A 13,174-nucleotide genomic window follows, 5' to 3' on the forward strand; every position below is an offset into this window, starting at 1 on the left:
AAGAAGGGCTGACGAAAATAAAAGCCCTGCGTGCTGCGGAGGCGGTTTCCCTTAGTGTTCGTTAGAAACTTAATTAAACGATGGCGTTCAAGTCGCGTTAGTCCCGTTGTTAATGCGGGGAGGGTGGAGATCGTGCCCGAGGAAAATATTACAACTTGTCTTGCAACTTATTGTGCTGCCCGCCAGGTTTAGGGTTGTAAAGATAATCCCTCAACGCTTCTTTCTTTTTTCTTCTTTCTTTGTTTTTGACCCAGAATTAAAATAGCCTGATGGTGTATGTGTCAAAGATTGTAGCTGCGCTTTATTTTAATAGATTGCGGCTATAGAAGATAGACATCCAGGAGATCTTGCCTTTCGCCATGGCTCAGTTTGGAGGACAGAAGAATCCCCCTTGGGCTACTCAGTTTACAGCCACTGCAGTCTCTCAGCCAGGTCAGTTTACGTATCGCTTCGGTGTTTGAACCCTGACATCCAGTAGACCTGGAGATCCCGTAGCTGGGTGTGCGGTGAAGAGCGGCACCGTGCTAACGAACTTACTTAAATTCTTTTTAGAGGGTTGAAGTGGGGAGCTCTTCACATCATGGAGACATTAAAGATCACTGCCTATAGTAGCTGCTGGGTTTTGGTCTCTTTTGTAAAGAGTGATAAGTAAAATCCCAGGTGAATTTTTATTGATTCTCTTGGTCAGTAAATGAGGTATTAAGTTACTGATATCCAAAGACGCGTAAATCAAATTACCATTCATCGAACTGTGTTGCTCTGTATTAAATAATAACGGCACCGATAAGGCATTACAGATCTTTTTTTTAAGCGTTGCCCGAGTTTCATTTTCTGGGCAGCATAAATCAGTGGTTACAAAGTGTGTTGCCTTTACTAATGCTTTGGACATACTGCACATAGTGAAGAGGTCTCTGAAATTTTCTGCCTAGCCCCACCCCCAGGGGCTATATTTTAAATTCATTTAATGCCAAATTAGAACCCATGTGTCCCTATAACCAAGGGTATTGCCCTGATAATGACAGGGGTTTTCCTTTGCTATAGCTAAGAAGCCTTATTAATTGCAGACCAGCGTATTTCAAAAACTGTCTGGCCAGGTTTTCGTGTTTCATGTTGTTTTATAGCATAAAAGTTTTGAGGCAAGAATGTGAAGCTTGCTGTGTGGTGAATCCTGGTGCTTCCGTTTCCAATTGTGGGCTGCCTTTTGCCTGTTCTCGAATACAAAGCGTTTGCTAAATATTGGAGCTTCGTTAACTGATATGAGAAGTCTTCAGCACAGCTGTGCTACTTTGAGGATTCGGGATGTCAGAGTGTGAGCACAGGTGGTGACCTTGTTGAGAAGTTGCTTGTGTTTTGCAGTTGTCCTGTGCCGCTTGTTCTGGTGTGGTGTGGAATTGAATGACATGCCTCTCGTCAGTGGTTTTACATGTGGGAGCTTAGCTGAAGTTGGGACTGCCTGCCAGGCTTTGGAGGTGCATGTCTGCCGGGGGGAAGAACAAATTTCTCTTCTGACTCAGTTTTCTTTCCCGAAATGACTCCTTCATCTCCAGTTTTTACTCTGGGCTCTAGCCCAGTCTGAGTGCATATCCTCAAGGAACTGCCACCCCCACCGTCTGTTTCACAATACTCATCCCAATGTGTCTTTTCCTCTATCGCCGTTCAGTCCCACTCTCTGCCGGAACTGTTGCTGTCCGTGACTGGCTGCCCGCGAGCAGGTTTGCACTGTTTCTCTGTTCCAGCTGTTTAACAGCTGGAAAGGGTTGGTGGTGTGAACATGGGAGAGACAAACTTTGCTTTGGTTCTTGTGTCTGACTGGGTGATTCCTTGGAGTGATCAAAGGTTGGCAGCATCTGGGCTGGAGTATTCTTGATATGTTGGCTGATGTGGCAGCCAGTGCGTCAGAAAGAGTGGTGGAAATGTCCTGTGTCAGAGGGAAAGCTGTGTAAAACCTGCTGGAGGGGAGGAGCTGGCAGCCATCTTAGACCTCACTAAGCTAGGACCAGAAGGGGGCCCTGGATAGGAGGTTGATGGAGCAAAGGCACTAGAAGCACACACCAACTTCTTATCCATTTTGTAATTCTTACCACTCTGCCTTTGGTTAGCCTGCTTCTGAGCCTCCTTAAATGAAAGGAAGTGCAAAATTAAATTGGGATAGGACTGGTCAGCATCAGCTGCTGTGAGAGGTTTTTCACCTGCTCAGTTTCTCCAGGGACTTTTAGCTGTTCATCTGACCCAGCAGCACCTGACTCAAGCAGAAGAGCCATTAAAGACTAACGTTTCATTGCACTTTTGCCTCCTTCTTGTGCCAGTTCCACCTTCCTTCATGTTCCTAGTGACCCTCTTCACACCCTAGTATCTTCTCTCTGGTATTGCCTGAAGGCATTTAGCTCCTTGTGTCCTTCCGTGCAATCCGTTCCTGTGTCTACTGCAACACGCAGTCACCGTGTCTGCATCCTCCCTCTTCCTTGTCTGAACCACCGAATCCACGACCCGCGATTCTGCTGCCCCACTCGTGTTTTAGTACCCATGTACATACTTGTTCCCCTGCTTTTCCTGTTGGCAGTTGTGATTTATAGCAGAGCACCGGAAGCTTCTTGTGCCAAGCGTGCAGTGCCCTTTGGCGCAGCTGAGAGCTGAAGAACGGTGTTTACCGTTGAAGTGCAGCCGAGTAGTCGCCTTTCATGGTGCACCTTTCAGCACGAAGCAATGACAGTCCAGCCAGATTGCTGGTCTGACAAAGGGAGATGCTGTCAGTGCTCAGGCATGCTGACTAGCATGTGCTAGTGCTCACCTGCAGCTATGCTTAAGAAGTTGTGCAGATTGGCTTACCCTTGTGAATTCCATAAACTGATTTAGAAACTACATTTACCAAATTTTTGTATGTTTTCTGAGGATTGGCCAAAGGTCTTATATGTATTTCTGCATGCCAGCTGTTTTTATACTAGTGTCAGATTCCTTCTCCAGAGTGTCAAGGTGCTTGGGTAAGGGGGAAAGACATCTTGGTTTTTATAACATGAGCAACATGATTTATAGCTTTTTCTGAAGCTTTTGTCAAAAGCAGTGGGTGATTGATCATTGCAAAAAGGTAATTTCAGGGTTGGGGTTTTTGTTTTTTTTTTTTTGTATTGCTGACTTGGATGCTGTCTCGGGCAGTCCTGCTGAGAAGTACCTGTGCGAGTTAAGGCTCTTTGTTAAAGTGTGACACTCTAAGGTAGTTGTGGAGTGACATGCTGTGTAGTGAAGTGTTTCTGGGATCCCTTTGGGATCACTCACTTGATGTTTGCCTGTGGTGTTAGAAGAGAGATGGGTAATTCTAGGTGCCAAAGTTCTATGTGTGAAGAGAGACTCCTACTTGTAATACAGTGGGATTGTTTCTCTACTCCTTGTCTCAAGGGTTTGTGCATCACGTGACTAAAACCAGAATAAAAAGTCCCTGTCATGCTGGTTAACCATTGCTAAAGCATGAATTAAACCATGCCTACCACAGAAAACTAAAATTTAAAAAAATTCCTAGATAGCACAGGTTGATTTTTGCAAGCACTCTTTATACTTTTAACTTGCATAATGATGTGCAAGTTCCTGAACTGCCTGCGAAGGAGAATCCCATCCTATTAGCTCAGCTATTAATGTTTGGCATGCCTTCGGTTTGCATCGCAGTGCTTGGCGTATGCTGATCTCGGGGTTATGATGCCTGGCTGCACAGTGAAGCCTGTTTTTATAGAACTGTCAGCAAGGAAGTCCCACCTATGCTGCGTGCTGGCTGATAAGTGTTGTCCTCTTTGCTCTGTCAAGAATTAGAATGAAGAACAAAAAACTTGTGCTGATGAAAGCAAAAGTGCCTGAAGCTCAGGATCTTGTTATTGCTGGTGGCCCCTGTGAGGAGCTAAAGAAAAGTGTAAGAATAGGACAAGCATGTAGTAGATCTCAGAGCCACTAAGAAATAGTAGCTCACGCACAATTTGCTGGCTTGCTGTAAACGGATGTCCTGTGATAAATACTCTGAGCCTAGTTTCCGTTGTGTGCCTGTTAAAAGGAATTTTTTTTAGTAGGTTGCATGGTGTTTGTGTTGCAAGCTTGAAGAAACTTAAAACCCCAAGGACTAAAAATCCCCATTTCTGACAACTGTGGAAGGTGTCCAGAGGCCTCCTTTACTGTAATCCTAATAAATCTACGTCACTTGCCAAGGAGATATATCTAGCTACATACTTAGATGTTTTCCTAATCTTAAAGGGTCTCTGGAATTCAGAAGCGGCAAGAGGGACTACTAAATACTGTCTTTGTGTTTGCTGCCACAGAAATTTCTCTTAGAAAGAGGCTTGAGATGCAGCCGAGGACCCCCACTTCTAGCCAAGCCCTTTCAGATGGTCATGCCGTGCAGAATTTGGTGCGAGTGGAAGTTGTGTAGACTGCTTTTGGAGGAAGGCATCTCCATCACTGCACTTACTGAGATAATTACACATCCTAAGATGATGCTCTTTGTCACTGTAGATGCTTGTCAGTAATACTAATAGGGCAGCTAGATATCAATGCAATTCCTTCTCTGTCTCTTGATTTGCTGTGTGATTTTTTTTCCTTTTTATTTTTTTTAACTAGTAGTGCAAACACAGTCACCTCTTTAATCGGAGCCAGTTCGACTGAAATGAGTACGAAGATGAAAGGCAGTCAAATTAAACTCCTGGAATACTTCAGGGCAAATTAGTAGAAACTAGATACAGCTTTGACAAACTTGTTACTACAGCTGTCACCCTTGGAAAGGATCTCAGCAGTCTTTTGTCTTTGCCCTTTGTTAGTCAGTTGATCTGCAGTGCTGTAGGTGACAGGATACCCAGTTAATAGTAAATGCTCATAAAGGGACAGTGGAGGTGGCAAAATTTTTATTGTCCCCACCTTTAATGGGCAAAATGTGACAGGAGTCCTATGGTGGGCTGAGTATTGTTTGAGATAACTTCGGGTCATGCTGGAAGGGAAATTGGCATAGTGGAAACTGAAGAGCAGAGTAACCCCAGTGCCATCAGCTTGTCTTCTGAAGATTGTACTCTGCTGGAAAGAGCAGCGTGGTAGAGAGGATCGCTTTATTCAGGATCTGTTGAGGAGATTACAGCATTTTTGTGTATTCTACATGGTATATTCTACCATTGTGTGGTGATGATCACCAGCTACAGGCAATCTCTTGCTGCATCCCTGGGTCAGGAATGAAAGCTTCATTTCGGATCAGTAAGAATACTGTGGAGCACAAACTGCGGGATGAATGCTGTAAACCTGTTCATTTCATTGTGTCTCTAATGGCTTTGGAAGAGAAAGGAACCCTGTTCAACTTGAGAGTTCCTCAGTTCTGAAGGTGGCTAGCTGACCTGTTCTTGCTGGCAATATGTTTCCCTGCTAAGTTTCTCTTTGGTTTTATTTAAACATGTGGATTAGACTTGATAGCTTGATGAAGTGATATTTGATCCTGTAGCTGCAGATTACTTCTTAAAAACTCCTGCCAAAGAGGGAGCAGGTTTCCAGTTAATGTTTGCAGTTCTGCACTCAGATTTCCGTTGTGCAGGGCTCTTTGTCCCTGAAAGTCTGTAAGGCTTAAGCATACCGTGGTTGGAAGTATTGCGTGTGTAAGAAGCACAGCGTGTAGATAGCTGCTCCTCAATAAAAGCTGGTAGGACAATAAAATAAACTAATCTTTCCTTCCAGGCAGTTTGATTCTGGCTAACCCAAACTCTTCCTAGTAAGAGCAGGAGAGAGCTTGACTTGGTCCCTTTATACGTGGGGACTGATTAAACTGCCTGTTGTTATAAGGCTGTTCCATCTCTACCAGCCCCCCCATCTACAAAATCCAGCTCACTGGGGGACAAAGACAGTATTGAGTGAAGCGAAGCCTTGCGCATTTTCAGAGGACGTGTTCCGTAAACCTTTGTGTCACAGCTGCTGTTACAGTAAAGATTTCTCTTGCCCTCAAATAGAATGAAATGCATTAATTAATTTACAAAACAGAGCAACGATCCTCATCTGGCACATCCAAAACCTGAAAGAATACAGTGTGTGTGTGTGTGTGTTAGGGGTGGGCGCAGATGGGGAAGACAACTGCTAGAGCTATTATAAAATCACAAGCAACTTGAGAGAAGGAAGGAAAGTGGTTGCTGTAAATTAATTTAGAAGAGAAGCTGGCGAGGTGTGATCCTTTATCTTGAATTTTGGCATTGGATTTTCATGAGCTTGTCTTTGGAGTGAAGCATCATATATGCATCTGGTGTAACTGTCAAACCTCAGCTGGTTAAAGTCCTTAGTGCTTATAGTGTGTTCTCTTTTCAGCTGCTCTCGGTGTACAGCAGCCATCGCTGCTTGGAGCCTCTCCCACCATATACAATCAGCAGACGGCATTGGCAGCGGCAGGCCTAACTACACAAACACCAACGAACTATCAGCTAACTCAGACAGCTGCTTTACAGCAGCAGGCTGCAGCTGCAGCAGCTGCCTTACAGCAGGTAAAGAGAAAGGAGTGTTTGCTGCTGACTGCAGGGACTTCTAACGATGTAAACCAGTGGCTTTGTAAAGCCAAAGTATCCAGGAGAAATGCAGAATGGGAAATGGTGAACGTTGCAATATAAACTTGTTTAAAACAACAGTGAGATTTTAGGTCTGCGGCTATCAGTAGTTGTGTTCATCTGTGAAGGTGGGAATTTTGGCTAAGGAGGTGCTGACTTGTTGCTGTGAAAAGTCTTTTGGAAAAAGGAGTTTTGCTGCACCTAAACTGAGAATCTCAAGTTCCCAGTATCTTCCATCACTGTATGTGTCCTTAATAGCCTTTTGGATGATTTCGTACAGTGCCCTAGATACTGTGTAAGTATCAGGCTTAACAAAAATTGATTATTTTAGCTAGAAAGAGTACATCGGAGTCCACTTTAAAGGATAAGAATATTTGTTATGACAGTAATACGTTGATACGGTTAGTTACGTTTTGTATTAGAACTGTTAAATGTGAATAGTTTCTATCTAAAACTTGTTTAGCAGATAACCTGTATTTGGTATCCTTGGGTTAATAATACTTCCTGTTGATGTTTTGCTTTTGTCTGTTTCAGCAATATTCACAGCCTCAGCAGACTCTCTATAGTGTACAGCAACAGGTTTGTCTGATTCTTACTGTGTACATCACAAATAACTTTAAAAATAATATTGGTTGTGTGTCTTGTAGGATTTGTCTCCGAAATCATCCTCGTGTGGGAAGTTGTTAAAGAAACTGAGTAGTATTTTTATGTAGTGAAAGAGAGCTTGAAGTTCATAAACTTGGAGAGACGTGTCCAGAATGGAAGCCTGCCTATCTTCATGCAAAAAGGAAATTAAAAATACATACTCTTCCATGTGTACACAATTCCTGCTAAACTTTGCTCTAAACAGGGCCGTGTATTTTAACTGCTGGAAAGATGATGTCCAAAAAAAGCTCCCTTTTATGTTTTTTTTAACGATTTTTGAACTGAATAGGATTTTGAAAGAGAGTAAAAGGACGTGGAAATTACAGGCCTAAGCTTCTCCAGCTGCCAAAACCTTTTTGATACTGCTGTTAACTTTCAGTTACAAAAGCCCCAGCGTTTCTGCTTACTGAATAAACCTGGATTTTACAATCTTAAAATTAACCACATGAGCACAGTTTTATGCATATGCAAACTGCTGAAATGACCAAACCCCAAAGGACTATTAACTGACTCAGATTAAGCAAAAACTCTTACTTGTAAAGAGGAGGTAAAATTGTACAATTTCCTTAAGCATATAAAATTAATTTATAACTTTATTTATTTTAAGTTGCAGCAACCTCAGCAGACCCTTTTAACTCAGGTTAGTTTGGTTTTATTGTTTGGTCTTCATCCCCAAACACAGTTAATGCAAGAGTGCAAATTTGTGACGTCTTGGGTAGTTTAATCTGTAAAATGAACTAATATGAATGGACACTTTATAGGTACAGGTTTATTTTATCCAGATGTTAAAATATGCATAGCCTTGGTTTCAAAAATTAATAGCAACCACTTTTCCTTAATCTCAAAGGGAATATGTGTGTTGATTGCATTATAATCTTTTTTGTTTGAACTTCAAGCATTCGCTTATTTTGCAGTAAGTAACAAACTGGGAATATCTCTCCTTGGAGAAGGAATTTAACTTTCTTTGATAACAATATTGTGGTATGCGTATAGAGGGGTTTAAAAAGAGTCTTGCTGAGCTTGACAGGCTTAAAACATGCAACCATTTAACACACTAAGTTGCTCTAATTCCATTTTCACTTAATCTTGTAGACGTGCTTTTAATAAAAGGTTAAAATATGTTATTTAATTTCATTATCCTTTGAAAGAAGGCAAGCATATGAGTCGCTGAGTTAGGGAAAAGTTCCTGTCACCCTCAACGTTTACTGCCTTGTAACACTACAGCGGGGATATAAATGGAGAATAATCTCTAAGCAGGTATTCCTGGGAAAGTTAGGAACTTAGCTCCTCTTCAGGCCCGCTGTATGGATTATCTGTAAATAATAATGCAGGCTTCACTTTTTTTTTCCTAGACAATGTCTGTATTTTGGAAAAGTTGACTTTTTTAAAAGAAAAGGATAAAGCCAGGCTTCGTTCAAAGTAGAAGAAAAGTCATCTTAAAAACCAAACCAAACTCCCCACCTAAACAAACAAAAAATCTTCCACCGTCTAAAATCTCTATTCAGAATAATTGCTTTAGAAACGTTTTAAATTGCTGTCTGCATGGGTAAAGGAACTGTTCCTTAGGGGTATGTCAGCTGGTTATAAGATTTATAGTTTGCTTTATTTTACTTACAGCCAGCTGTGGCACTACCTACCAGTCTTAGTCTGTCTACTCCTCAGCCAGCAGCCCAGATAACTGTTTCTTACCCAGCACCCCGATCAAGTCAACAGCAAACCCAGCCACAAAAGCAGCGTGTCTTCACTGGGGTAGTTACTAAACTACACGATACGTTTGGTTTTGTGGATGAAGATGTCTTTTTTCAACTTAGGTAAGATATAAATACTTGCCTATGATACCTCTGTGATACCCTCGCTGAATAAAAGGCTTGTGTTACTGCATTTAATTCTGTGACTCCACTGACAGTGCCTGCAGTTAGCTTGTTTTTTCTGTCAACACTGAAAGCCAGGTGATCAGATAAGATAATAGACACTAGATCTGAGATCTTTTATGTGAATTTGTGAGCAAAACACAAAGCTGAGAGACTTGAAGATATTGGACTCCTTGAAGAATTTGTGGCTGATTAAATACATGTAGCTTGCTGTCTGCCTCTCTTGGCTCAGTACTGTTTAGGGAACTTCTGCCTTTGGGCCAAAGATAGGAATTAAATTCCTGTGCATGCTCCAAACTGAAGCAGATACTTTCACTGAATTTGAGGATAGATGCTGTTTCCCTAAACTTTTTTTAAGTTAACTTTGTCTACTTTCTCTCAACTTCAAATGTAACTTGCAATGTAAAACTGGATAAATAAGACTCTCACGGTACATCTTCTGTAACGTTTGCAGTGCTGTTAAAGGAAAGACACCTCAGGTGGGTGACAGAGTTCTGGTAGAAGCTACGTACAATCCTAATATGCCATTCAAATGGAATGCACAAAGGATCCAGACACTTCCAAATCAGGTACGTGGGGTTACCCCAGTCTAACTTGCACTGACTGCTCTTGGTTTAAGCTCACTCACAACTCATTTTCTCTTCTGCTCTTAGAACCAGACACAAGCTCAGCCGTTACTGAAGACACCTCCGGCAGTTCTTCAGCCCATTGCGCAGCAGACTGCTTTCGGTGTTCAGGCACAGCCGCAGCCACAGTCCTTGCTTCAGGCACAGATATCAGCAGCTTCAATCACGCCTCTGCTTCAGACACAGCCTCAGCCATTACTGCAGCAGCCACAGCAGAAAGGTGCTCCTTCAGTGCACAGAGTTTGCTGTGGTCCTTCTGGTGCTTTGTGTGTGATGATTATGTTTTGTTAGTCAAAAATTGAAATAATCATTAAAATAATATGGAAAGGACCCTGTAGAATTTCCAGTTTGAATATGCATCTTCCTGCAGCTGTATGCAAGGCACATTGCCTGTAGTAGCTGCTGAATCAGCTGGTTAGCGAAGTCCCCACGGACTCCTGTTCATACTAAGATTTCATCATCTGAAAGCAAATTCAGTGTAATTTTAATTCTGACACTTTCACAGACAAGTTGGGGAGCTGAAAGTATTACTGCCAGTGTAGTTCTTCAGCATCTTCTGGAGTGTTCACTGAGATCAGATTTCACACAGTTGTATTGTTAAAACTATAATTTCTATATTTGTGGGTAATTTATTTGTGTTAGCCAAGCTAGCATTCGAGGGAAGAAGCACTGCCAAACGTGGCAAAGCTAAAACAAAGATTGCTGTGGGTCACTTAAACTTTGCGTGGCTGAAGAATCAGTAATAGGATTGATGAAAAGATAAAATTAAGATTGTCTTACCCCCAGGAGAAGTAAGGGGAGAAGATCTTAAGCTATCACCTAAGCAGAACTATTTTGGATAAACGCTTACTACAATCTAATTAGTCCTGGTCAGTGGTGTTTAGTAGTGTTTGCTCCATTTACCATCGGTTGGTTACCTGTCTTGAGACAGCAAAAGTATGTGCGCATATAAAATGATTGAAGAACAATTTTTTCAGGAAACTAATTGTTTTTACCTATGAAGAGCCTCAAAAAAAAAGTTTGAGGCTGGTTTTCTTCACGTCAGTGCGTAGGGAGTGTATCTATTTTAAAACAAATTACTTTTCCAAGGAAAAAGGCTATTTACAGTGATAGCTTCTATGTGCTTAGATTATATTAGCGCACATGTTATGAAGATGCACTAGAGTCTCAGTTTGCATCAGTGAAGAGCAGCATATGTCTCTTGAGTTTCTTGGGGTGGGTCTTAGTAATTAAATAGATTTATTCGACTCGAGTTAGTTTAGAAAATGTACGCAAGTGCAACAACTGTAGAGCACCAATATTTGTTAAGCGTAGATAGTTGCCCCCTATTATGAATTGACTCTGTAAATTTTTGTTTCAGGTGGTTTGTTACAGCCTCCTGTTCGTCTAGTTTCACAACCTCAACCAGCGCGAAGATTAGACCCACCATCCAGATTTTCCGGGAGGAATGACAGAGGAGGAGACCCTATGCCAAACCGAAAGGATGACAGGAGGTATGTTGTAGGAGACTAGAATATAATCAAAGCATTCTGTAAAGACCTGTCTTCAGACAGAGCTGACTCATCTCTGCCCCCTGTCCGTCTAGTTTCACAACCTCAACCAGCGCGAAGATTAGACCCACCATCCAGATTTTCCGGGAGGAATGACAGAGGAGACCCTATGCCAAACCGAAAGGATGACAGGAGGTATGTTGTAGGAGACTAGAATATAATCAAAGCATTCTGTAAAGACCTGTCTTCAGACAGAGCTGACTCATCTCTGACAGGTCTGATGTTCTAGAAACCCTTTTGCGTTACCAGCATGCGAAAACATTTGTACCTTGTATGTATTTCTTAAGTCGTGAGAGAGAACGAGAGAGACGTAGGTCCCGGGAAAGATCGCCGCAAAGAAAACGCTCCAGAGAGAGATCGCCTAGACGAGAGAGGGAGAGGTCCCCTCGAAGACCGCGCCGCGTTGTTCCTCGTTACACGGTTCAGTTTTCCAAGTTTTCATTGGACTGGTATGTTTCTAGGGCCGTATGTCTAATTGTAAGTCATGTCAATACCTGGGTGTGTAGCAAGTGTTAAATGATAATCTTAACTTGAAAGATGAAATATATCATGGCTGAGAATCTTGTATGATGAAATTATTCTAGGTTCTTTGTTATTTTTGAATGCTACTGCAAAAAACCTTTACCAACTCTGTTTAATAACTATTCCCATATCAGAAGAGTGTTTACTAGTTCTTTAGTGGTAGTACTACGTGTTCTTCAAACTTCAGTCTGTGACACTCTAAATACTGCTTTTAAAATTTGATATGTAGTAGCAAATATACAATGTTTGTGTTTCCAATTAATATGCCTCTTAATTATGTGCTTTATTAATGGTTTTTCTACTGGTGTATCATTCAAATAACGTTGTGTATTTCAGCCGTAGCTGTGATATGATGGAGCTGAGGAGGCGTTACCAGAACTTGTATATCCCAAGCGATTTCTTCGATGCTCAGTTTACATGGGTGGATGCTTTTCCTATGTCTAGACCATTTCAGCTGGGAAACTACTGCAATTTCTACGTAATGCATAGAGAAGTAGATCCTATAGATAAAAATGCTGCTGTCCTTGATCCACCCGATGCTGATCATCTGTACAGTGCAAAGGTTTGTATGAGTTTTCATTATTATGACTATTATTAGACATTATTATTATTATGACTGTTCATTAGACATTTTTTTGACCAGTAGGGTGAAAAAGTGAGTATAACTGAACTGAAAATATTCTACAGCGATTTGAGCAAAATGCAGGATTTTTAAACTTTTCAGTAAAGAGCTAGTATGTAGAGCTTGAAGAATCAAGACTGAAATTCAGTTTGTTTTTCTGTCACTAGAGCTGTCCTAGAATCTTTTTTTTTTTTCTGAGGTCTCTTCTGTTCTCTGCACCCAGTTGCACTGATCTGATACGGGAAAACAAGCCAGCTCCTGCAAGCTCTCTGAATGTATTTCTTAGGCAATTCATTCCGGACCCTTTTTTTTTTTTCTTCAGGTGTCCTTTCTGTGCAGTTAGTGCTCTTCTGTTTAGGGATACTTTCTTCTTTCAGATAATTCTCAATATTTATTCTTTTGTTGAAAGTAGATTGAGCATATTGGGATTATCTGAATTTCAAAAAGACTGTAATGATGTATATAAAAGACCTCAGTGTCAAAACATCTTCCTCAAACCTGTTCCATTTGAAGGCTTCTTTCATTAAAATAGGTCTGAGATTTCTAGGTCAATGTGTTTTAGAAGTATTTCATGTTAAAGATGAGTTCAGAAACAAAAGTCCTGTTATCACCTGTTTTTGAAAGACTTGATTTGCTTGCTGTGTATAAAAACTTGGCTCAAGTATGAGACACAGGTTTTTTCAGTGCATTGATGCAAGAGCTCTTTTTCAGAAGGTTACTTGCTTGCTGTGTATAAAAACTTGGCTCGAGTATGAGACACAGGTTTTTTCAGTCCATTGATGCAAGAGCTCTTTTTCAGAAGGTT

General features: G+C 41.4%; 1 protein-coding gene across 1 annotated transcript; it reads left to right on the forward strand.

Moving 5' to 3' along the window:
* Nucleotides 1–311: 311 nt before the first annotated feature.
* LOC104488647 (cell division cycle and apoptosis regulator protein 1-like) lies at nt 312–12,309 on the forward strand (the record flags this gene model as incomplete). Its single annotated transcript, XM_010143716.1, has 10 exons — nt 312–432; nt 6,301–6,473; nt 7,068–7,112; nt 7,786–7,818; nt 8,796–8,989; nt 9,504–9,618; nt 9,703–9,895; nt 11,036–11,168; nt 11,513–11,674; nt 12,084–12,309. Coding segments are annotated over exons 1-10 (1,347 nt in total), but the record flags the coding sequence as incomplete, so codon positions are not given.
* Nucleotides 12,310–13,174: the final 865 nt, after the last annotated feature.

The sequence above is a fragment of the Buceros rhinoceros genome, unplaced genomic scaffold, assembly GCF_000710305.1.
Source record: "Buceros rhinoceros silvestris isolate BGI_N320 unplaced genomic scaffold, ASM71030v1 scaffold16859, whole genome shotgun sequence".
Classification (NCBI taxonomy): Eukaryota; Metazoa; Chordata; class Aves; order Bucerotiformes; family Bucerotidae; genus Buceros; species Buceros rhinoceros.